General features: G+C 38.5%; 2 protein-coding genes across 2 annotated transcripts in view; one reads left to right on the forward strand and one right to left on the reverse strand.

Moving 5' to 3' along the window:
- Window positions 1-13,145, forward strand: part of TMEM211 (transmembrane protein 211) — a 53,985-nt gene extending 40,840 nt beyond the window's left edge. The window contains exon 3 of the mRNA XM_009993195.1: window positions 12,837-13,145. Coding sequence (XP_009991497.1) covers window positions 12,837-13,063 — 227 coding nt within the window. The 3' untranslated portion in view covers window positions 13,064-13,145. The remainder of the gene's footprint in view (window positions 1-12,836) is intronic.
- Window positions 13,146-17,164: 4,019 nt separating this feature from the next.
- On the reverse strand, window positions 17,165-21,936 carry SPATA22 (spermatogenesis associated 22). Its single transcript, XM_010009076.1, has 7 exons — window positions 21,894-21,936; window positions 21,349-21,477; window positions 20,557-20,611; window positions 18,984-19,296; window positions 18,562-18,691; window positions 17,698-17,795; window positions 17,165-17,356 (listed from the first exon to the last, which is right to left on the reverse strand). The coding sequence occupies exons 1-7, from the start codon at window positions 21,934-21,936 to the stop codon at window positions 17,165-17,167; spliced, it is 960 nt and encodes a 319-aa protein (XP_010007378.1).
- Between the last annotated feature and the right edge of the window lie 2,537 nt (window positions 21,937-24,473).

Consider the following 24,473-nt stretch of genomic DNA (forward strand, 5'->3'; position numbering starts at 1 on the left):
AGGGAAAAATGAACTGGTGTTCTCAAATATTAACCTGCTAGTCATACTGTAAGAGAATTGTGGTTCTTTGTAGATATCTAGGGGCAAAACCTGGCCTGTTGAGGTCAGTGGTGACATTTCTGTTGACTCAGTATGGGCAGAATTCATTCTAGATCTTTCACTGTTTTTATTTCCTGTAAAGAATCCCAGCTGGAGTTGAAGAACATTTCTAAGTGAGGGTTTATTTCTGAATAACTATAATGCATTAATAAATCAGTAGCCAAACTAAATACCTACTCTTTTCTGATTATGTTTCAGCCTTCCCATTTATTTGTTTTTCCTCTTTCTCATGTCTTTTTGAAAACAAGTAAAAAAATTCACATTTTCTGGCAATTTTGGGATGCCCATTAGAGATGTAACACATACTCCTTTCTCCACTGAACAATCCCTGCCATGTGTTCAGGCAGCAGTGGAGTCAAAAGCACAGCATTAGTTCAGCTTTGATTCCCTTTCCTTTCTGCTGATCCCATGAAATTGAAAAAGCAAGTGGAAAAAACCTGAAAGATCCCATCACATACTCTCCAGTTTAAAGTACTAACTATCATGTTATGCAAAAGCCTGAGGTAAGCCTCAGAGTTGGATCTCTTACACGGCAATTTCCTTGAAGAGTTGTTGGATCACATTTTTGTATGGGTTTCTTCTACATAAGAGTATTTTATTGCATCTATTTATCCCAGTGACCTGGAATTCATTTATCTGACAAAGATATTTCCATGACTGAGCTTCCAAATGCACAGAGAAAAGTATGACACATCTGCTTTTAGTTTGTCTTTTCTGTGGCTATTTTGAAAAAGGAACACTAGAGAAATATGTGTACAGCACAGAGGTTGCACACTGTTACTAGCAAACACCAGGCTGGAAACTTCTAGGTGGCAACAACTGTGCCAAACTACAAAATTAATAAGACTATGATGGAGTGCAGGAAGGACTGCAATCAGTGGGCATGCAGTGTTTCTTGGGTACTAAAAATCCAGGCAGGGATTTAGAACAGCTGATGAAAAACCCTTTAAATCTTCTAACTTGTTCCCAAGTCCCTCACTCAGTAATCAGATACTGCAGCTGAGACCTTATGTCTTCCTTTCAGCAGCCTATCTGAGCAAGCAGCAGGGATGTCTTCGTTTGGAAGCTGTTCTGCATTTATTGTCTCTAAAATGAATGTGGGGCCTCTTTAAGCCTTTGTCAGACAAAACTCAAAAGGAATTAGGATGGAGAACAAGTGCCATTGCATCCTGGTGCTGTGCTGAGATGTCTTCTTCTCTTAGAGGGAAAATGAGTTATACAAGAGGGAACTTGTGGCCCCTGATGGCTGCTGGATGCACTGAGGGTTTATCATTTGCCCTGCCCAGATGCATGTTGCTTCTGCCAGAACAAATGAGTATTTGCCTGATTAATCAGTAGCCCTCAGGGAACTGCTCTTTCTGCACATATATTATGATCATTAAGAAGCCTCACTATACTCTGCTTGTTGCAGGGTATGGAAAATGCAAAGTAAATTGTGCAAAATACACTATGTTTATTAGACACATTTCTCTGTATCTGTTTCAGTAATGATGTGATTCAGTATCCTGAGATGACAAATTATGTATTTAAGCTCCTTTTTCTGTGCTGCCCCATAAATGTTATTAAGTCAAACATTTAAATGCAGGAAGATGGAAATGCTGTGGTGCTATTGTTGTCATACATGAAGGAAGCCCCAGTGATGGACTAACCTAACGCAGTGTCTGCCTGGGGTGTTTCTGGGCTGTGTGGTGGGGCTGGCAGTCTTGGCACTGGTGTCTGTGGCAAACAGGGATCCCAGCTCCCAGCAGGGTGGGGGGGGGCTGGGCAGGCACAGCTGAGCAGCAGTGCCTGAGGCTGGGCTCTGCTCACCCGCTGGAGTCAGAGAAATCCAGCTGCATGGCTGGCCTTCCTCCCAGCAGCATCCTCACGCCCCCGCTGACTCACACTGAGCCACTGGGTCATCACAACCTGCCAAACCAGCACAGACTCCCTGGGGGGTTTGCTGTGCTCTCTTCTGCTCTCCTAGCTCAGCCAACTCCAGCCACTCCTGAAATCTCATGGGACAATCAACATGGGACAGCTGTGCTGTGCAGCATCCTTGGCAGGACCAGCATAGCTTGGACCCAGCAGTGGCACAGGGGCAGGACAGAGCAACAAGTCCTTTACTAACACTGAAAGGGCAGCTTTCACTTTGCAAGCAAATTACTAGTGAAATTACATTTGACAGACCCCAGAGTAGTTGCTGTGTGAGCAGCCTTGAGTTTAGGAGACAGGTGTGTCTGTGTGTTCATCTGACAATTAGGTGGCTCATCCCATCCAAGCAAGTGTCTCACCATTGTATGGTATCGGACACCTAATTCAACAGCAAATTAAACTGAACAGGTCCCCCTTCCACTAACATAACTAATGCTGGTGGTTTCTCTATTGGAGAGAAATTATTTGCTTTCAGGCAACAGAGCGTATCCCCTTCCTGCCAAGCACTTGGCTGCTTCTGAAGAGGGGCCGTTCCATAGAGGGCATGGAATGGGTCTCATCTTTCCTTTCTTCCATCTCCAGGCTCTGGTTTCCATGGAAAGGACACTCAGGCCTGCAGGGTAGATGAGGACAACCAATGCAGAGGCTTTCTTCTGTGTCCTGGGCTTAGACAGATGGAGAGGGGGCACAGGGCTGGCTGGTGGCAGAGCCTTTTGCTTTGCTCTGTCTAAAACATAGAAGCATCACCAGATCCTGCTGCCAGCAGTTATCACTACCTGAGATAGTAGTGACCACCAGCAGAGTGGTGGCTGCACAGGAGAGCAGCCAGTAACTGCTGCTTGGGTCTCCTCTGCAATCACAGGGCTCAAGTGGCCCTGCTGCCAGGGGATCTGTGTGGTGTTGGGAGCCAAAAGGAAAGGAAATGGGAAGCTGTGGCTCCATTCTTTCAGAGCACATTGCACAGAAGTTATTCTGCTGCTCCTTCCAAGCTGACCTGAGACCTGCACTTATCTGTGATCATCTTTTTGGTTTAGGAAACTGAACAGAACCAAACCCACTGGCTGGGAGAAACTTCCACAAATTTCAGCTCATGAAAGTCTTTGCACTAGCACTATTCTCACATGAAAGAGAATTTGCCTGTCTGATATTGTCCCCTGTTGGGCCTATATTGATTTCTTTTTTAAATATGAAAATCTATGATGCAGTGCTCTTGAAAAATTAGAAAAACAAATAAGCCTGGAGCTCAATATAATATCTAATTTTTTTAAATGCTCATTAAGACTATGTGAAAGGGAGGAGAAATATGCCTTTTTTTATTACAAGCTGAGATCTGAGCTTAGAAACTGGCTTTACTTCCCTGACCTCCTGGACTGGAAGGTGGTGTTTTTCTGGCACAATCACATGTTAACAAGGTCATCTGCAGTCCCAGGAGAAACTCAGAATTCCTAACTGGAGTCTCAGCAGACAAAAAGAGGAGAGAACAATTCACGGTTTCTTTACATAAAATTATACTCAGATAAATTCTTAATGCACGTGTCTCTTGCTATGATTGGGATCTTATGTAGTGTATTAAGAAAGATCAATGTTTACTTTGTTTAAGGATTTCAGCTCCCCTTGAAAAAGAAAACCTAGGAAGTAAAGTTCAGTGTCAAAAGATCCATAGCAGTACTATTCTCTGCATTAATAAAACAAAGAGAATAATACAGATGTCCTTGACAGTAACTGTTTCTTACAGAGATAAGATGGTGATTAATGAGAAATTTGTTCTTGCCAGAGGTGGCTATCAAATATAAGTAAATAAAGGTTATGGTTCCATTCCTGCAGTCTACCTTCCATAAATATTGTTACTCTGGTAATAGGAAACCATAATACTCCTGGCCATTCAAAGGTTAAGATTCTGTAAACATCCTTGCCCCTAAGGTGATTCTGTTGATGATGTAATTTACTGTGATGCCACAGGAAAAACAAATGGCATGGCAACCAATTCAATTAAGTTTTAAAATAATTTCCAGAATAAAATGTTATTTTCTGATGGTGTCACTGCACCTTGTCAAAACTAGCCAAAGATCTTCACCTCAAGAAATGGAACTGCCTTTATAAAGCTGCATTTTGAACCTGAAAAAAAGTGCCAGGACAAATTAATATGGGTTATGTCCCTTCTGCTGCATTTTAAAAGATCTCCCTATAGGCAGTGTACTGCATCAGTTGCCCCCTTCCTCAGCACTCAGTGGGAAGCAGAACATTGCTGGGAGGCACCAACCTCCTGCAGTTCTCCTGAGCAATGGCCTGAAGTTACTTGTACAAAAGACAGAGGATTTCCGATGCTACCTTAACTGGAGATAGAAAAACACTCCCCCAACAAAGACATTCAGTCATCCCCATAGTTTATTATGGATTTTGTATTTCATGGCCCAAATCCATTAACTAAGTTATTCTGTCAAGAAATATAAATGATGATAATTTGTTATCTGGACCACTTGAATGATCGTATAAAAGTGTAATAAAGTTATTGAAGGGATTTATTAACCTGATTAAGTAACTCATTAAATCTTTCAAATGCATTAATGAGGGAGGAAGTGTGGGCCCTTTTGGTCTAATTAGAGATGGGAAATTGTGCAGCTGGGGCAGCCTGATAAAAATTACCAGATATCCCAAATCACTTTTATTTAGCTAGTCATTTTGGGTATTTCTATTACTACTCGGGATTTCTACATTACTTTTCTAACCTAAGTAGCTCTGCCTCAGAACTGAATTACTTCTTTTATTTTACTGTGGCCTGAAGTGACATTGTGTGTTTGTTTATGAGCTGGGAGCTGAAGCACACATCAGTCAGTGATGAGTTTCTTGCCCTGTGCAGTGGAGAAGGGACATGAGGCAAGACCTGCTGCTTGAAGTGCACTAGGATGGCAAACTGCTGCAGCTGACAGGGGCCATGGCAAGAAATTACTTGCTCAGGTACCTCGAAATGAGAGGTGCGGTGTGAGGGAGGACAGGTCAGAGTGCAGCATGCCAGCAGACTTGCCTGTGGGTCAGCCCTGGGATCACCTGCTGCATTTCCAGGTGGCTTTCAGTGAATTAGCAGTTGCTGTCTTGTTTCCTATCTGCAGAGCATCTGGTTTAAGCCAGAGCTGCTTTGTTTTAGAACATTTTTAAAGGTTAGGAAAACCATCATGAGTACAAGCTGCACTTTGTCAGTCTGCAGCATTAAAAAGCTTCCAAGTACCTAGGTACTATTTGCTGCTGGAGGTGCTGGTGTAGCCCACTTGAGTAGGATGTAGTCTGCCATATGGCTACAGCTGGGTGACACCTGGGCCGTAAAAAGGGGGGAGCTCAGGAGCAGTCAGTTATTCCCAACATTACTTGTGGTGCTGCTGATTTATGGTGGGCTGGAATCAGCAGCGTGAAATGAGGGTTGTTACAGAACTGTTTTTTATGATCAGGTGGCAGCACGTGTGAGTCTGCTGAGTGATGACATTCACAGGACTAGGACATCTGAGAAACAGAAAACTCTGCTTTCAAGCCGCTGTCAAGGAGTTTTTATTAGGAGATAGGAAAACGTGTAATTTGTGTCTTCCTGGTAGATCCTGTGCCCTGGGAAAAAGTGAAGCTGGTCTTTGTAGCTTAAATCAATTAGAAGAAGGCTGTAGGATGCCTTTGTTTTTGTTTTTAGGCACATATGCATGGTTGCATTGCAGATAAAATGCTGTTCTGTCAGGGATTCTAATCACCTTTCAGACATTTATGTAAAATACATGTCTCTGAAAGAGGTAATGAATGCGATATCCCTGAGGCTTGAAGACTGCTGGGATGTGAAGTGCAATCCTAACGAAGTGAGACATGGGCATTATTCTCAGGCACCAACCTCCTGCCTTCCCTGCCTGGGCTGCCACATCCTGCATCTCCCTGATGCGGGCTACAAGGTGTAGAGTGTCCAAAGTCAAAATGAATTCCCTGTACGAGGCTTTACGATAAGGTCACCTCTGATGTAAGGCTAGTGTTTAATGGCCACCAGTTTCATTATAAATCTGTTTTCACGAGCCTCTGCTCTGCTTAAGTTGTGAGTCTTGGGAGAGGTGAAAAGACTGATTTAAAGCAGACCTGTGAGGTGAGCAGGTGGGGAAGAGAAGGGAGCAAACGTGTCATGTCACATTATGACATTTCAAGTGATCTACACATCACTGCCTGTCTGTTGGACCTCAGCCCCTGCTCTAAATAGCTATTTAAGAACTTGGAACTGACAGCCAGAGCAGAAGCCAAAACCTATTGTAGGCTGGGCAGCATCTCCCCTTCTCAGGTGAGCTGGGAATGTGAGACAATTTGCTGTAAGGCAACATGTCTGCTCCCTCACTACTTCCAGCTGCATATGGACCCTGGCTGATACTGTTCATTTCTAGGGGACTCATCAGATGGTGAGTCAAAGCTGCACTTGTTCTTAGCCAAAAGATCACAAGAAGAAATATTGATTCAAATTTTCAGTCATAAATTTCATTCCCTGCCTGTGCAGGAGAAAATACTGGTTCTGCCATGGATAGTTTAATCAGGAAGAGAAGCAAAGCATTTGCCACCTTTCTTTCTATTTGTAGAAATGGAGTTGAGCAGCTAACCAATGTGCATTGCTTAGAAGACATGTACCATATTATGTTTACCTAAAATAACACAGCTGAAATATGCCCTTTTTATTAGCACTTCTTAAGTGTTGAATAAAATGTAACTCAGAGATAAGGGAATACAGGCACAATACACTGTGAACATGCTGCTCTCCTCTAAAGAATCCAACACTTAAATATGTCAGTATTATATTATTAGTCTGCTTGTGTGTTTGCTGTTTTGAAACAGCTGAAGAGAGCATGACTTACATAATTTCCAAAAAAATTAATCTGAAAATCTATGTGATTATTGAAGCAATATAAAAAAGGAAAATCATGATGGCTTCCAGATTAGAGTGCATCTGACAGTCCCCATTTCTTAGCTCTCTGAGTCTTGCGAAAATTTTGTGTAAGAGTCTGCTATTTTGAGAAACATTAGCTCTTGTTGCTCCCTTTTACAGGCTGCTCAATAGGCTGTATATCTTGTAACCTTGCAGATGACAAAATGCACTCCTTCACCACAGTCCACACAGTGCTAGATCATTTCAGCCTTTTTTGAGTAAATGACACGCAACTCTATAACTGCATGATTAGGCCCATAGATTACCAGATTACATCTATAAATCTTCACCATAGCTACTACCCACTTGGCAGAAATAGTGAAGTTTCAGCATTTGTTCTCATGTAGAAAACATGCTGTGAAAAGCAACCTCAAAGGTCACTGGGATAGCATTTCCTTTTGTGTCCCTTAATAAACCTGCAGCTAATGCAGCAATTACCAAGACCAATTACCTCTGTGTTGGCTTTGGAGAATTTTTGTTTCCGAAGTCTGGATAGTTAGATTCCACTCCCTTCAATTAAAAAGTGAGGTAGATTCAGCTATTTGGACAATGCTTAGACATTTCTGAAACAGGCTATTTGTGGTGTGTTAAGGTGTCTGTGGCTTTGGATCAGCATCTGCTTTCTCATCTAAAATGATGTAGGCAAAATTGCACAAACATAAAAAAGAGCTTAAGAGGAGCTAATACAATTATTAGATTAATACTATGAACAAACCTGAGAGAAAATGTGTTATTCAGAGTCAACTGACTGAACATAAGAAGAACTGCCAGCTTTAAGAAGGGAAGAAATGGATTATATGTGAGAGGAAACTATTTGATGAGTGAATACTGCTTTGGTAGATTAAGCTCTGTCAATAAAAATGTTCCAAAAAGATAAAACTGTGATAATCTGTAATAGGGTTGGAATAATACTCTTGCTGGCCTATGATTCAGCCCTAATTCTAATGATTGTCTGATATGTCCCATAATCTTGCAATTAATCCATCATTGTCACAAGTATCAGGAATATAATGTGATCCTAAAATAAGCAAATTAAACTTCTAAGACAAACTAATCTTCTTACAGCAGGTAATTCCAGGAAGATAATTCATGCACACAGCATATTTTACCACTGGTGATCAGTAGTGCTACTACTCATAATCTAAAAACATTAACAAATATGATAAAATAGCTTTCTCTGATCTCTATAACACTCAAATATGATAAAATAGCTTTCTCTGATCTCTATAACACTTGGGGCCCACTTCTGAATTTCCATCCGTTTCAACATTACTATAGCAGGATACATATAAGCTTAGCCAAGTTTTCACATTCCTGCTTCACAATACCGAAAACGATTCAATTATTGTGTTTCATACATTGGAAACTCCCATCAGTCTGGCAGAAAGAAGTGGAAATGGAAATAGCCATTTTTTGTGTGTGGTATTTAAGAGACTTGTACATTGGTGCCCTCTACACACACTCGAGAGAACTGCATTACTTGGGTTTGGCTGGCTTAAAATAAACTGGGAAATGGTATGTGATGGATTTAAATAATCAAACAGTACTTCAGGAGCTTAATGAAATTAATGAGCCTTTGTAATGACAGACAGTTACAGTGTATTCGATTTTAAAATAGTAGAAAATGCTATTTTCCCTGACAAGGTGTCATTGATTCAGTGTTATTATCACCAACAATTTACAACTTGTTCTACAAAATGCCTTGTTTTCTCTAAAAGGAAGTGTCCTCCTTATTCCTCTTATTCAAGTTATTTTATTTAAAAATCAACAAACGCAGCAATTTAGTTTTTTAAAAGAAATAGGTAAACTATATTTTTTAAGCTTTGGGCCTGCATAGGGAGCAAGAGCACAGGGTGGAGGTCCTGCCTTGACCAGCCAATCTTTCTGAGGAAAAAGTGCCATTTACTGTCTGGCTGGGAGACACCAATGGAGGATGAGAGAGAGACTGTAACTTTTTGGGAGGGCAGAAGGTTAAAAAGTAGTAATAAAAAGTGACTCACAGTTTAACCAGTGCACGTGGACTTGACTTTAAAGCACCTTGCAGGCAGCAGTGGCTGTGACTTGCTGGTGAGAACTCGGGTGATGAGGACCTAGCAATAGAAAAAACGTGTCAGATACTAAATAAACAAATAAGTAAAAAGAAAGACATGTTTTTAACAAGATCCAATAACTGGTGAGAGATTAATCTAATGATCAGTCAAACCATGTCAAAAAGAAGAACTCCAACTATCTATGTTACCAGCAAGTCCTCTCTGTATTCCATATGCTTCATGCTATAGAAGAGACCCAAATATGTGGTCTAGCCTCCTCATGGTGTATGGCAGCAGGAGAGCACTACACGTGATAGTAAAATGCACTCACTGCTCTATTCTGACACCTTCTAAAGTGATGTTTGTTGTTTGAAAATCGTGCAGAGGCCTAAGTGTTATGTGAGGAGTCTGGAAGGAGCCCCACTGTTTCTTTGTGTGCTTTCCCAGCTAACTGCACTGCTGATAGACAGCACTATTAAACAGTCATTAGTACCAGGACTGAAAGCTTGGCTTCTGCTGATAATAACAGGCTATTCAATATTTTGAGCCTTTGTAAGAAAGAGGGCACCTTAAATGAGAGTAATGAGGTCATTCTATGACATGCCTGAGGATATGAAACCATGGGTAACTTTTTAGCCCATTTGATATGTGAGCACATTACACTCAACTGTGACAGATTATTTCCAGCCTTCAAAAAAAAAAAGCTTCTTCCATTAAATCACACCACACAACATCACACCAAGAGGTAATCAAAACACTGTGGAGCACAACCTTCAAAATAATTCTGGGCAATCCAATCAGAAAGAAAACATCTGTCTGGGCAGACACATGAAGTAGAGCAAGGGATTGAGATAGTGTCAGAAAATCAACAGATTTTAACAGTTATCAAAGTCTAAGGGATTTTGTGACAAAGCAATCGCTTCCAATTCTGCCTAATGTTTTCTTTTGCCAAATGAGATGCATGGACTATTTCAGTGTTGAAAGATGAACAAACTGACATTTTAATTTTAGACCTGCTTCCTGCTCAGAGCAGTGCTGTTTCTCTTAAAACTGGCTTGCTTTCCTTAGCAAATGGGCCCAACATTTTCCAGAAGGTTTTGCACCACAAGACTATTTCAGGACTCCTCATGCAGCTGGGCTGGAGTGGAGCTATGCTGTGTATCCACATTACATTCAAGCTCTTAGGTGGCACGTTGTTCTGCTTCCTAACTGTGGGAATTTTTCCCTGGTTGTTCTCCAGGGTTGCTTCCTATGTTTCTGCCTGCAGAGGTGGTGATTGGGGAATTTCCCTGAGCATGCAGGAGGGTCACTGTCAGGCTGTGCTGCTGAACAAAGGAAGCGTGCTGGCCCTTAGCTCCTTTTCTTCTTTTGGGAATGCTCAGTGACCTTTGCCAGATGAGTTGTTTGTGTGCGTGTCTAGTTCAGCTTCATTTTTATTGTATTTTCATCTTGCATTGTTTAGAGTGGTGCCCTTCACGGGTAGCTAACGGAGATCCACATAATGCAACTTCCTTCTTTGTATTTAGCTTCAGCTTCTGTGTGTTTGTTGAATGTTAGAACCTAAATGCACAAGCACAGCTGCTATCGGGGGGTTGGACTAGATGATCTTTCGAGGTCCCTTCCAACCTCTAAGATTCTATGATTCTATGATTCTAAAGGCTGTTGAGGTGCCTGAGCTCCCCCTGCCCTGGGCACCTGCAGCACATGCAGGTAGGTGAATATCAGGAGGGTGAGTCCTGCTCAGGATGTTGCTTGTGCTGAGGACCTTTCCCTTCTCTGGCTTCTGCAGCATCCCCTTGAGCCTAGGAAGAGGGAAAGGCCACAGTGACCTTTACCTGGGAACCACTGAAAATTCATTCATAAAGGCTTAAAGGAAAAGAGTGGTTGTGGGAGCAAGGGCAGGTGAGAGCACCTTGCTCTCAGAGAGCTCCTCTAACTGGCAGGCAGTTTGTCTTTGTACCCAGACATGAGTTACCCTAGAGGGAAAAAGACTGGAAAGTTTCCTTCTGTTCCAGATTCTGTCCTTTTCATTTCCATTTTCTTGGTCTGATTGTTTTTTACATGGGATTATCTCAGCGGTTCCATTTAGACTAGAAGGAAAGGTTTAATTAACATTATTTATAGACTTTACAGGCTGAGTGTGTTAAACTTTTAAACTTCATCTAGCCCTTCAGCTTATTACAGTTTGTTGTTTTTTTAATTTAAAAAAATTAACGAGTGATTACCCTTTTTAGTGGCTACTTTTAAGATTAAGCCTCTCCAGTATTGCAGTTGGAATAATATGCACACACCCTACCTGAAAGGCAATTACAAATACAGAGGATATAATGTAGTGCTTGTTTTATAATCTTCATGTTGCATTAGATGCTTGCTGGTTATTAATTGTCTCTCAGTTCAAACATAACAGTAAATTCTGATTTCCACTATTCTTGAATCCATAACAGTCCACCCTGAATTTGAACAAAATATTGTGGAAGAATGACAAGACAGGAAAAAGGACTGTGCATGGTGGCACATAAAATCTCTTGAAATATACTATAAATTTTAAATACAGTGGTTATTTATTAGCAAAAAAGGCTATAGAAATAAAAATGGTTTCTCAGTGTTCTCTGAACCAAAGGGGTACACACACCAGCTGCCGGGGTGTCACTCTTGGCATTGGCCTAGCTCAGTTCCTCTTGGCTTCCAAGGTGGGCAGAAACAGGCTCTGAAAACTGCACCTGGAGTATTTGAATGCACCATTGTCCTGGTCACATTTTATACCTCAGGCAGTCTTGATTTCAAAGCTGGAAAGGTAATTCTGCTTCTCATTAAATTAATTGCACAAGCCATGATATTTAAATAGAATGTGTATTCATTAAAGATTGTAAAATCTGCGAAGTTCTGTTAAAAGCTACAGATAATACACATAATACTTGCAGAAGGCCAGTCTGGCTTTCCAGCATCAAGTGGTGTCTTAAGCTTTGTTTGTTTTTTAGACCCTTTTCTTCTTTATGCACTGGATTAATCTGCTCATATATTTGGTTAGAAGGAGTAAAAGACATCTCACTGGGACAGATCTCCTGCTACTTTAACTCTCTGCCCTCACTTATGAACCTTTACATTTCTACATGTCCTGTTATATTTTTTGTGTGTTTTTAGAGCCCAAGCTGTCAAAATTAGATAACATGGGAACTCCAGGTCTTAATAATTTAGGTCTCATCCTTGAAAATTTTTCTAATCCTCAAGTTTACAGAGAAAATTCCAAAACATAGACTGAAAGACTGTGGTGCTAAAAGCCAAATAAAAAGATGACAGATTGTATTGTTCTTAATCTCATGATCTTTGGGTCACATGCAGGATTTTTTTAAACGACTGGAGTTTGCAATACTGAAGATAATGAGAAAGAGTTTACATTATCAGAACCTAATCAGCAGAATCTGAAAAACATTTAAACTCTCTCATTGGAAGTTTTTATTTGGCAGAACAAAGTAATTGTTTGTCTCAAGTACAAAAAATGCTGCTGAGAAGATAATCATGCTGGCCTGGAATCTGCAAACTTAAGAATTCTCCTCTGGATTCCACTGTATCTGAATCATCTTTCTTTTTAAATGGCTACATAATTTGGATCACAACGTTTCTGAAGTTCTGTAATGGGCAACAGTTCTCATGAAAAAAATCCCAGTGCCAACTTGCTACCATGTTATGATACTGCTGTTCACAAGAGGTAATTATGAAAAGGAAACTAATCTGACAATCATAAGTTTTAAGCTATGACTTTTCCCATTGATTTTAATACAACAGATATTCACCTTTCTAAAATAAGGATATTTTTTCCAAATAAAATTGTTTTTTAATAATTGTTGTGGTTTTTTCCTCCTCTCTAGTGTTCATAATGGCTTCTGGACTTTTGGTTTACCCTTTTGGTTTCAACTCTGCTACTGTGAAGAGATTCTGTGAGAATTCAGACATCTACTATGCAGGAGACTGCCAGATTGGCTGGGGGTACATGCTGGCAATTGTTGGGGTAATGTTGTCTGTCTTTTTACCGTTCTTTGCAAAATATGCACCAAAAGAGCACACATCTCCAACTCCACTACCTACTATTTTATAGTATTTTATTACTAAGAACAGAACGTTCCTGTCTACAGGCAATGGGCAGAAATTCTTATAGCACTTCCATGTAGCTGTATTGCTAAAGAGAAAAAAGGAGCTGGGGAAGAGAAGGTCAGAGTCACAAAGACCACAAGTGCATTGATAGTCTTCCATAAGTACGAGCAACAAACACTCTGGAATTGAAATAAGATTAATCAGAAGCCTTGATTCTGCTCTAAACATACAGTGGCATAATGCCTTAGACAAAATAAAAATCTGTTTATCCTCAAAACATCTGTCTACCTCCCAGTTTCTTTTGTGTCTCAAAATTGTAAGTCTTTTAAAAGCTTCCGTACACTTCTTGTATATGATTAGATGTAAAAACTTTTATGAACCCAAGAACTGTAAAATCATTAATGATATTTTGCTACAATTATTTTGATTAGTGAAAAAAAGCACCTACTAGTAACCACAGCCTAAAAAATCTGCTTGATATCTAAAAATAATTGTATACAAGAAAAAAAAGGTTCTTTTTGGTGCACATTATTAGTGGTACCTGCAATTTTAAGCTGTTGGCACACTTTTTAATACTGATCTAATCTTCATGATTTAAAGCCATCTTCATGAAGACTTGTATAAAACCTAGATGACTCTTTTTTTGGAGAGAGAGATCTAACCACTTCCAAAGGCTTCATGATGGTTTAGTAGTTTAACAACAGGAAAAAAAAACAAACCAACAAACTAATAATTTGTTGTTGGTATTTCTAAAATTATGATTTTCGGTGGACTTTTACAAAATTATTTGAACTGTTGCAACTGTAGATTTGGGGGTTTGTTGTTTGTTTTTTAGGGCTGAAAACAAAAATCTCTATTTACGAAAATGTATAAATGTGTGTGCCTGACAGCCCTTGTATGCAGTGGTAATACAAGCCAGAAGGAACCAGATTCTAGTATCACCGTTACTATTGAGAGGCCACTGTTGTAGGGGGGAAAAAGAAAAGTGTGAAGCAAAATGAAATGCTCCTGAACATGACTAATAAAACTCATCTGGTGCTGTGTCAGATCTAGCAAGTGGCCATATTTCATGGTTTTGTATGTGAAATTCATGAAGTCTGATTTTTACAATAGCACTGAATTCATCACTATCAAGCATTGAAATAAGTGCACTTGATTGCCTTAAGCAAAAGAAACTTTGGGTTCTAATCTCACCCCACTCTTATGTTATTATCATATTTTGTTTTCTATTATTTATTTAAAAATAAATAATCACATAGATTATATTTAATTCAGAGCTGTACTACTTAGTTTTGTGTTTTGGCACAAACCAAGTGATCAAATTTACCATTCTTCACTTAGCTGAGTCCAAGTGATTCCTAATTTTTTATTTTTTTTTAATGGAAAGTATCCATGAAGGGACAGACAGAGACATGTTGAGGATGTATAAGAAAATGCAAACAGATAGAACAATCACTGTGTTATTTTAATTAATGTCAAAGTCTTCTGCAGTCATTTACCTCACCTTTCTAAATTTCAGTGGAACCTTGCATTGTTCTCCAAAATAATTGCCTGTTGTTACATGCAGTTTAGGAGCAAATTCTGCATATAAGCTTAGCAAGTTCCATTCCTAATCTTTGAAAATAAAGACTTCAATTTAGAATTAAGTACATTGAGAAAGAGAGAGAGCATTTCTCCTCACAGTGGCTAAGGAATTAAATCTTCCAAGTTTTTAACAAAATAGGTTGAAGGAATGCCTCTAAAGAAAGAATAAATTTCAGTCACCTCTGTATAGTAATGTAATTTTCAAAAATGTCTTACACTTTTTTTAATGAATGGCTGGAATGGATAATTTTCATATAAGAGTCAGAAAAGTGAGGAATAACAAACAACATGTTAAAAGAAAATAATCACCAGGAAGTAGAGAGACAGAGATGCAGGCTTTTCTTTCCTAACCAACCTGTGCCTTTACACTAGAATCATTATACAAGACAGGACCAATATGGTTACAAAAAAACCCAAAAAACCACCACCAAGAAAAATCAACCAACAACTGAAAAATGTTGAGTAATGTGTATAAACTGTATTATGTAGGGGTTTTTCTGTTTTGTGTAGTGTTTACGACTGTTGGCTTAATGTTTCACTAGAAAAAGTGATTTGTTAGTGTAAAGTAGAAAACCTTTTTTTTGGTAAAGATATAAACAATTACTGAAAGTAAAATTATTTTAGAGTTTTATTAACAGCCATAACATAGCAAGTAGACACAGACAACCTGTTCCTGTTATTGCTTATTAATATAACTTCCACATGTGCAGAACTGGAACCATCAAACAAATCATTCAACTGGAATCAGTGGGACTACCACACTCGTGTGATGGTGATGACACACACACATGCTTGGAGGTTTGGTCCCATAGTTCAAGTCTCCTCTCTAGTTTTACTTTACTGTTACAATGGAGTCTTACCATTTAGAACACCAAATAATTTACTTCTTAAAACTCAGCTTCTGTTGTGAACATTGTCAAGCTCTACATCCTGTAACATTCTGCACCTTTTATGAGTTAAGCTAATGCTTCCATTTGGAACTTTCTTTAGTATTTTACACTATATTAAGGACCTCAAATATATGTATATGACTCTTACAAGTGGATAGATGAAACTCTCCTTGAAACAGCCACACTCACAACCAGTTTAGCACAAGGCAGAGATTATTATCCAAGTGATTCCCACAGCCACGAGTAAAGCATATACTTTAGATCCTCAAGTGGAATATGAAGGGGGATGTTGCTAACAACTCATTCTAACACTGACAGATCACTTTTTTAAATACAGACTGTCTGCGCGTTCCACTGTGTAAAAGCATTTCCCGTTGTAAGTCAAACGATTTACTGGACCAGGTTCAAGTTTTATTCTAAATATATAATTTTTTAAGTGTAACTGAAAGCTGTATTTTCCATTAATGTGTTTCTGCGTTGACTAGCTGGCTCCTTTTTAGAATATTAACTGTTTTCTGTATTTGACTTGTTGGATACAATATTTCAATTATTTTAAATGTGAAATTTCCAATTGCCAACACTGTATAATAAAATTTAAAAAAAAATACAAAAACAGCAACAAAAACCCAGACTCCACACTGTTCACTGTTTTCTTGACAACTCTTTTGTTTTAAAATTCCCAACAGTTCTGGTACAGAGCTATTGAAGTAGGGGAACTAGTTAAGGGGAAAAGGAAATAGAAGCAGCAGGGATAATATATGAAAGTTAATGTTTGAAGGCAAAGACACATAAACATGTGCATGGTCCATCCCTGTGTTTCTGTGGGAAAGGCAAAGAAGATCTGTGTTCAAATAACCATTTCTTTCCCACTTCCTCTGTGTCCTTGAGCACTCTTCCTACAGCTCTAGGTCTGTTGCTATTTCATACAGGTGTGATACTGATTATTTGTTTTGTTAGAAAATGTGAATCAGACAACACATCAATGGGAACCACATGAATACCTAATATATTCAGCTGCATCCTGTGAAATCTTTCTGTAGTGTCTATTATGCTCACTGCTAGAAAAGCTTTTACACATGTTCTTGTAACCCAGCAGAGGGAAGAGAATCGGTTAGCTAGAATTGAAGTGGAATAAAAACAATCTCCTTGCTTTCTACCAAAGAGCAGTTTCAATACAATATACAGAGCCAAACAGAACTTTGTTGATGTTTTTAGCATTTAAACAGTGAGCAAATACTTCTCAAAAGAAGTATGTAGTAAAACATTTCAAAATAGGTGCTGAAGGAATTTCTGAAAAGTTAACATCTTGAAAAGCAATCTAAGGTAGTATTGATAGTCTTCTAAGACACTTGCACTACTACAAAACTTCAACATTTTAATTCAGAATTTCTCCAGTAAAATCAAATCCACTACATAAGAAAACCCTGTTATTGCATATTTATCTGGGAAAGATAAATGTAACAGTGGAAACAAAACATTGTTACTAACATTTGTTGGATAACACAGTATAGTGATATTTTCAATTATTTAATTAGATTTTCAGTATTAGTTTTGTTAAATGCCTCCTTAGGATGCCCAGCCTTTATGGGCAATGATTGGTGAAAATCAGTTTTGGACAACTGCTTTAACTTTTAAATTTCATTCAGTGTTTTTACATATGCTGTCATCTCAACATCAGAAATTTTAACAAAATCTTGGTAAGTGTTTTGTTCTTGCATAGTTGCTGGTCTTACAGAGAAGCACTTGAAAAGGTTCTTTTTTATGTCATAGTTGCCCATGCACCTGTGCACTCGACCTCTAATTAGTCTTGGAAGGTCCCGGTCCTTCATCAAAAGCACAATAAACAAAAAATTACACACCTTTCTAACATAAAAGCTTTCAAAATGTCTGGTTGTTAGACATTAGTGGATTTCTGAAAACTACCTCAAACACAGAAGGAATTTATATCCAACTTTTTTGTCACTATCAACTATTTAGAAGCTGAACTGAAACTCCTACCTTTTTTTGCTGAAATAGAAGTCTGGGGATGGCTCTAGAGCAGCCTGGGAACAATATGGTATAAGCATCCAGCTCTCCTTTTACACAACAACTTTCTATCTTACCAGAACAACATGCTATTATATCTACTGGTGTCTGTGCTATGTATGGGCACAGGAATACTTACAATTTCATAAAATACACAAGGCAGACTCTCCTTTCCATCTCTCAGAAGAAAATTCTTGGCCGCATATGCTCCAGTTGTGACTGCAGAATCAAGCGTGCCTGTACCATTCAGCACAAATAAACCATCAGAGCAGTACTAAGTATGACATACAAAGAGATCATGACAGCACTTACTACACAACAGCACTATGATATATCAAGTCAGCTCTAAGCTTTCTGTGAAAACTTGTGCTTACAGCACTGGAAGTGACCAAATGTGGTTTTCTTACCCACAACTGTAAACAGGCTATTCCTTTGTTAAACAGACCACAACACAGTAATCTTTTAAGTTTTATTAATCTTCATATGCAAATCAACTTTAAATATTTTCAACCTTGTTGATGCAGTTTTCCAGGATACTGTTACATTGTATATTCTTATTCACCTTGATTTAAAATTAGTCTTTGGTCATATTCATTTCTCAGATACCATAATTAAAATGACAAAGAGAAACAACCTAGAGTAAGCTACACCTAGAAGAGCTGCACACTTGAATTTATTTCCAGATTAACTGCATTAAAAATGACTGTAAAACTGTGCCTCCCTACAGAAGGTTCCTCTTTAACAGGAAAATGTATTGTAACACATTCTAAAATCAAGGAAAGAAAAAAACAGGCTAGAAAGAGCTCAAATGGTGGAGGATAACTATTAATTTTGTGCCTACTTTAGTCATATTCCATATCTGAATGAAGGAAAATTAGATGGTGCTCATCCCAGTATTATGTGGGTTTAGGTATTTCAGCTATTGTTCCTACAGTTAATAATATTCTCTCTTGGCTCTTGTCCTACCGTTATTACCAGTTACAGCACAATCTACCATGCTTACCTAAAACTTCAAACAAGAGTGGAGTTTTATAAGCATATTGACTCCAGTGCTTCATGCTTTCAATGACTGCAGATACGATTCGCAAAGAATTCTTTTTCTCTTTAATTTTTAATTGAGGTAATGAAACCTCCTTTTGGAAGAAAAATGAGAACTCCAGTTAGAGATACACACACAGTTTTAAAAAGCACATAGCCCTTTATATATTATGTTAAATATCCAATGTTTACATTAAAATTAGTGTATTTGTTCAGACTGTATAAACAACCCCCTACCAATTCATATGCTCAAGACTGTAGATTATTACAGTATGAAAATCTCATTTTTAAATATTTAGAAACTGAAGGGTTTACTAAGGCAGCCAGGACTGATGAGTTTTCTTTTTCTTCAGTGTATCTTCCTATTAACTTTCCTAATAAGCTTACCTGACTTTTGACTGTTGGCACACAATCAAATTGGTTTTCATTCATTTTATTTTGCTGAATATTGTGAGTAAACTTGTATGACAGACTATGATCCTGCAGACTTTTTGAAGCACTGTTAGGTTTTACTGGCCATTGTCCTTTAGATGTGTAAGTTTGCCGGGTTTCTGTTTTGATATGCTGAGATGAATTAAAATTATCAGGGTTTTTTTGCAGATGGTGAGTTTTCAAAGTATTTGAAGGGCTCTCAAACTTTCGACCAATGCCACTATCAGATCTTGAACCTATTGTGTTTCTTAAAGGATTACACTCGTTTCTGTTCCAAATTTTAGTACTGGGAGTGTTCTCTTCTGCCCTGCAGTGCAACATAAGACACAGTTCAGTATGACAGTATTATGAATACTCAGATATGTAGTTAAAAGTAATCTCTGTATTGTTGTTTTATTTTAAAACATCTGTTAAATATTCAGACTCAAAGCACTTGAGCATACATGCAAGTTTTTCCATATATAGAGAAGTGACATCTGTGCCAAGTCCAGCTGAATTCAATAGGCCTTGAAAGCTTAATTATTGGCCTGCCCCATGTAAGGGATCCTTCCTGACCCAAGATTCACATATTTTCCATAACTCTAAAATAAATTTTCTTCTCGCAGTGATATTTCTGAATTCTTCTACCACCAGCACAGAAGAAATATTTCTACAATCTCTAGTGCTGACCTTATAAAATGAAGGGTGTTAGAAATAATAAGGGTGGCTCAGAAATTCTTTTCACCTTCATTGCAATTTGCCTTTAGAGACAGTTCTCTAAAACAGTCACTCTCTTTTTGTCATTGGAAATGAACAGAAGGAAGGGAAGAGAGAAAATTAATAACGTGGCAAGAGGCTTTCCTGCTTTTCCATTGTTTAGAAAAGCACAGAGTTCAGAATTATATTCAGGTTTAACTAGAAGTCTTGATACACAATTGCCCTAATGCACACTGAGAGAAACTTATTTAAGTCCACCGGTGAATGTGGTTTGAAAGTGGGCAGAACTTCAAGAAAAGGGGAATCTCAAAAAATTACATCAAAGAGCAGCAAAATTCAATCAACTTTTCTGGTAAGAATGAATTGGAGGCCTGATAACAAGGCTTGATATTAGATCTAATTTATAGGCCTCATTAGGTACACCTGAAAAATACTTCATTTCAGTGGGTTTTGGCTCATAAGCACGATGGAATGATCATCAGGGATGATCTGAGAATTAAAAGGGTTTCTCTGAATGCTACAAGTGCATGGAAAATTTAACACATTTTCACATGAGAAAAATTCTGGTTAAGGAAGAATGATAAAAATTAAAGGCTTGACCAACCTGAAGGCAGACAAGTTTTTTCCAGCATTTGCTAAATTAGACTTTGATGCATTTGGTGGCTTCATAAAGGAAGGAGCCCTCTGATCTGTTCGGCTTTCAAGGAGAAGTTTAAATATCAGTGACATAGTAGCAACTTTATTGTAAGACAGACACACTGATGATAGTTTTTGAAAAAAAGCAGTATCCAAACAAAAATCAATAAGCAACAAATATTCTGCTTTTACATACCTGTTGTTTGCTGCTTCCTGTAGTTCATCCACTTCAGGGTTTGCAGCTCCCCAGCCTAATTCTCAAAAGACAAAGGCTTTAATATGGATACAAACTGAAAAGATTGAAAGGTACTAGGTCTGCTTAGGGCTCCTATTCGTTATCTGCTTAATGGTCCAGAAATAGTCTCACACAGGAAGAAGAAGGGAAAAAACCAAGGGGATGTGATCCTTTGATATCTGTAATTATAAAGCAACTGCTAACAACTGTGTGGCTTCTCTAATCAATGGTTAAATTACAGACATCAGACTTCTCTGCACAGACTTTCACTTCATTATAAGTAAACTTTTTAATTATTATAAGTAAAACATAAGAGAAGTACTAAAGGCAGAATTCTGCATCATTCTTTCCAAGGAGAATTTGAAGAATAGAGGTTCTCTTCTGAATTCCAAGAAAGACATCTTATAAATGTTTCTTCTTGTAATACAGGACTTGAATGCTGATTGAAATCAGCTGAAAACAAAAGGTCAGAGTTTCAAGAGACTCCATTTAAATGCCAGTGCTACTTCATTCTTTTAACACACAAAGAGTCAAACTCCCTCTAGGCACAAAGTATAAAAAGCTCAATTGTACAGAGGAGAAAGAAATTTCCTGAAGGACATTTTTTACATAATGAACTTTTCAGAAATAAACATAAAGGATGCATATAATTCTTGACAAAGACAATCTCTAATTTAATAAAATACAATAATGAAGTCAAGTTTTATTTTGATTTGGAGCAATTAAATATATATGTATATAGGTCTTATTTACCAAATGATGTGGGAGAAAATTCATAAGCACGAGTCCCAGAACTGGTACCTGGCTCATTTTTAAGTGGATTTGAAGTAAGGGGCTGCCTATTTCTTTTCTTCTGATTGAAAAGAGGTACAGGAAGACAACCTGTAATTAAAATTCAAATAATAATACCATACCAACTGCAGAAGGATACACAATTTACGCCTAAAATACGTAAATAAAAATATTTAACAATTATTTTACCTCACCCATAGTAGTTACACTTCATAAACACAGAACAGATCAGCCATTGCCTCAGAATTTATATTCATAGACCTCTGCCCTGCACATAATTCCATGAATGAAACTTTTCCCTTAGGGACCAGTCCCTTGACTCTATTCGAAGTCTTACCCTGTGCCACAATAAACCACATAACCCATGCAAGTCAACTCAGAAAAAGGGGGTCTAGGATTGAATACTGTATATCCTCTATGAACATGCATGTATGTGTGTATATATGAATATATATGAAAGGGCATAATGAGGAACAAATGGTAGAGCACAAAAGAGTGGCTGGTACCTGCTGTGGGGCGAGTTGAAGTGTCAGCAAGGCTCCTCTTCATTTCTCTGCTGAATCTCAATAGGCTAAAAAGTATTGATTACTCTAAATCTCCTGTGTGGAAGTTAGATAACCAGACAGCGTAAACTGATTTATCCGATTTCTTCATACATAAAATGCTTCACATGCAAACCCCCCCCCCCATTATTATCAGCCAGTTATTATGACTAGAAAAAATATATGTTAGCATATTACAGGTAGTTTGCCATATTTGCTTTTTTTTTGTTTTTTTTTTCTACTTGTAATTGTCTATATATCACTGCATACATTGAAGATTCTACACAGACTACATGTAGCATTAGTCCTAATCTTTTAGTAACTGGTGCCTGCTGCTTTTAGTGGCAAGTTAATAATACCACGTCCTTGTGCATCTAAGTAAGGTATTACCTCTGCATTTATTTTGATCTGGCAGTTTTCCATATGCAGCTGTTAAACGCGTTGATAAGAATTAAGCACAATTATCTACCACAGCTAGACTAACAGATCAATTCACCCTTTATTTCTGAGTTGCATCCATTACGTGTGTGTCAACACGACAGCAGCTCCTAGTTCATCGCTGCCACACAGTTTAAACCAGGAAGCCTAACGGCCATCAGCAAGTGACACTCATTTAAAATAAAACCCCAGGAGCTTAGCAGCTTTGCTTTCTGTACCCTCTTCGAGAGGAGCAACCCAACCCCAGCACCGGGGCTGAGAGGAAAGCGAAGGGCGGAGGAGACGCCCGCGCGCCCCTCCCGGCGCAGCCCGCGGCGCTGAGGTAAAGCCCGCCAAAACCAACGGCCGCGGCCTGAGGGCAGGGCGGGGTGAGTTAATCACCTCAGGCAACCTTACCTCTGCTCATCTTCAGCACCCCAGGCACGGGAGCCGAATATGTCCACGCAGACATTCGTATAAATAAAGCCACCTGTGTTCTTCACGCCGGTTTTCTCTTCAGCCACCAAGCCTGGGTTTTACACGCGGCTTTTCACAAATACTGTTCTGGTTCCTGTGTAAAATCCTGCCACTCAGCAGGATTGGAGCTTGTCCTTTATTTGTAAACCTATTTCTTCATCTACTGCCTTGGAAGGCTTTGGTGAACCACGTTACACATACATAAAATGTAATATTACATATATATATGTTTATATACACACACCTTTGTGACTTCGATAGCCAGACTTCACCTATATTTTACTATTGCAAATGTTCTTCAGCTTGTGGCATCCATTCTAAGATTTCAGATGCACCCCCAAGATATTTGTATATAGTAAATAAAAACAATCTGAATTCTTAATAAACTAAATAGGATCCTACGTATTTTTTCAAGGTATAAGTACTGGCAAATCACAGGGGTAAGGGATTGGTCCTGGTGTGTAATTCAGAAGAGTGAAAGCTTTTCACTTGTCTGTATTTATGCCACAAATTCGTGGGTGCTTGTAATGTCCTGGGATACCAGGAGTTAAAAGCTTTTTGGAAGTTAAGTTGCTCCAAGGGCATAAAAGAAGCCTCAGTGGCTTTAGTTCCTAAACTCATGTTTGGAAATGCACTGTATCTGTTCTAAGAAACCTCTTCTTAGGAGACAAACTTCTTGCATGTTGAATGAGGTAAGTGCACAAACGATCTCTGTATCTCATTCAGTTTTGCAAGAAATTATAACCACTACAGTGCCATCAGCAATAAAAGCTAAGCTGTATGTATTACCACTGCAAGTCTGTATTTTGCCTTCTACTCTTCAGACTGCTGTGATTGTTAAATTCAGCAAACCAAGATTCAGAGAGTGAGTCATTTTTCAGATGGCGTGTAAATGGCCATTTTGGCACCATTGCTGAAGAGACCAAAGGGTCAAAGGACAGAACAGACTGTCCAGTGCTGTCAAATACAACTTTACTGCTTTGTTTAATAAATTACTCACTATGATTAAATATCAGACAGCTTCTAAGTACAGCAGTAATACATGTGAGTGTTTAAGTAAACAGTCTCTCTGCATTAACTCACTGTAAAGTTCAGCAAATCTGTCTGCATAAGCTGAAACAGAGAGAGCAACTTTTCTAGGAAATGTATTCCAGGCAGAAGTTGTCTAGCTAAGTCCTGTGTTTAGTTTTCCTTTCATAGAAGTACAATCCATCATCGTGGGTTATAAAGCCTCTCCCAGGCACTAGAGTATAATCTTAATAAAATTGTCCAATAAACATGTATTATTCCCTTGCAGTGTAACATTTTTAATATCTTCTAGGTTGTAAAGCTAACCCTTCTAAGCTGCAAATAATTCTGTCGTTTACAGCAATAAAACTTACTTTCTGTTATTAAGACCTTTCATTCTAAATGTTTTGATCCTCATGATGGAAATTATGGCTGCTCTTTGTCTGAAGTTTCCCTTCATAAATGAATGCTTTCAGAAATGGAAAAAGTCAAGTTGTTGACTAAGAATTTTGTTAGAGGAAGAAGACAATTGTTGTCCTATTGTGGTCTATATCTGTTTCCTTTTTAATAAGGGATTGCAGAAGTTAGAAGGGTCATCACTAGCACAGTTGTCTCAATGTGTTACAGGTCTGTTAGCAGATC

The sequence above is a fragment of the Chaetura pelagica genome, unplaced genomic scaffold (assembly GCF_000747805.2).
Source record: "Chaetura pelagica isolate M959 unplaced genomic scaffold, ChaPel_1.0 scaffold72, whole genome shotgun sequence".
Taxonomy (NCBI): Eukaryota; Metazoa; Chordata; class Aves; order Apodiformes; family Apodidae; genus Chaetura; species Chaetura pelagica.

What these genes read in the sequence shown, in the direction of transcription:
- SPATA22 (XM_010009076.1), bottom strand. Translation starts at nt 21,936, where the DNA reads ATGAAGAGGAGCCTTGCTGACACTTCAACTCGCCCCACAGCAG. An exon ending in CAGGAAGCAGCAAACAACAG is followed by an intron (nt 19,297 to 20,556) that starts GTATGTAAAAGC and finishes AATTTGGAACAG; the next exon opens with AAACGAGTGTAATCCTTTAA. An exon ending in CTTGTGTATTTTATGAAATT is followed by an intron (nt 17,357 to 17,697) that starts GTAAGTATTCCT and finishes CTTTTGATGAAG; the next exon opens with GACCGGGACCTTCCAAGACT.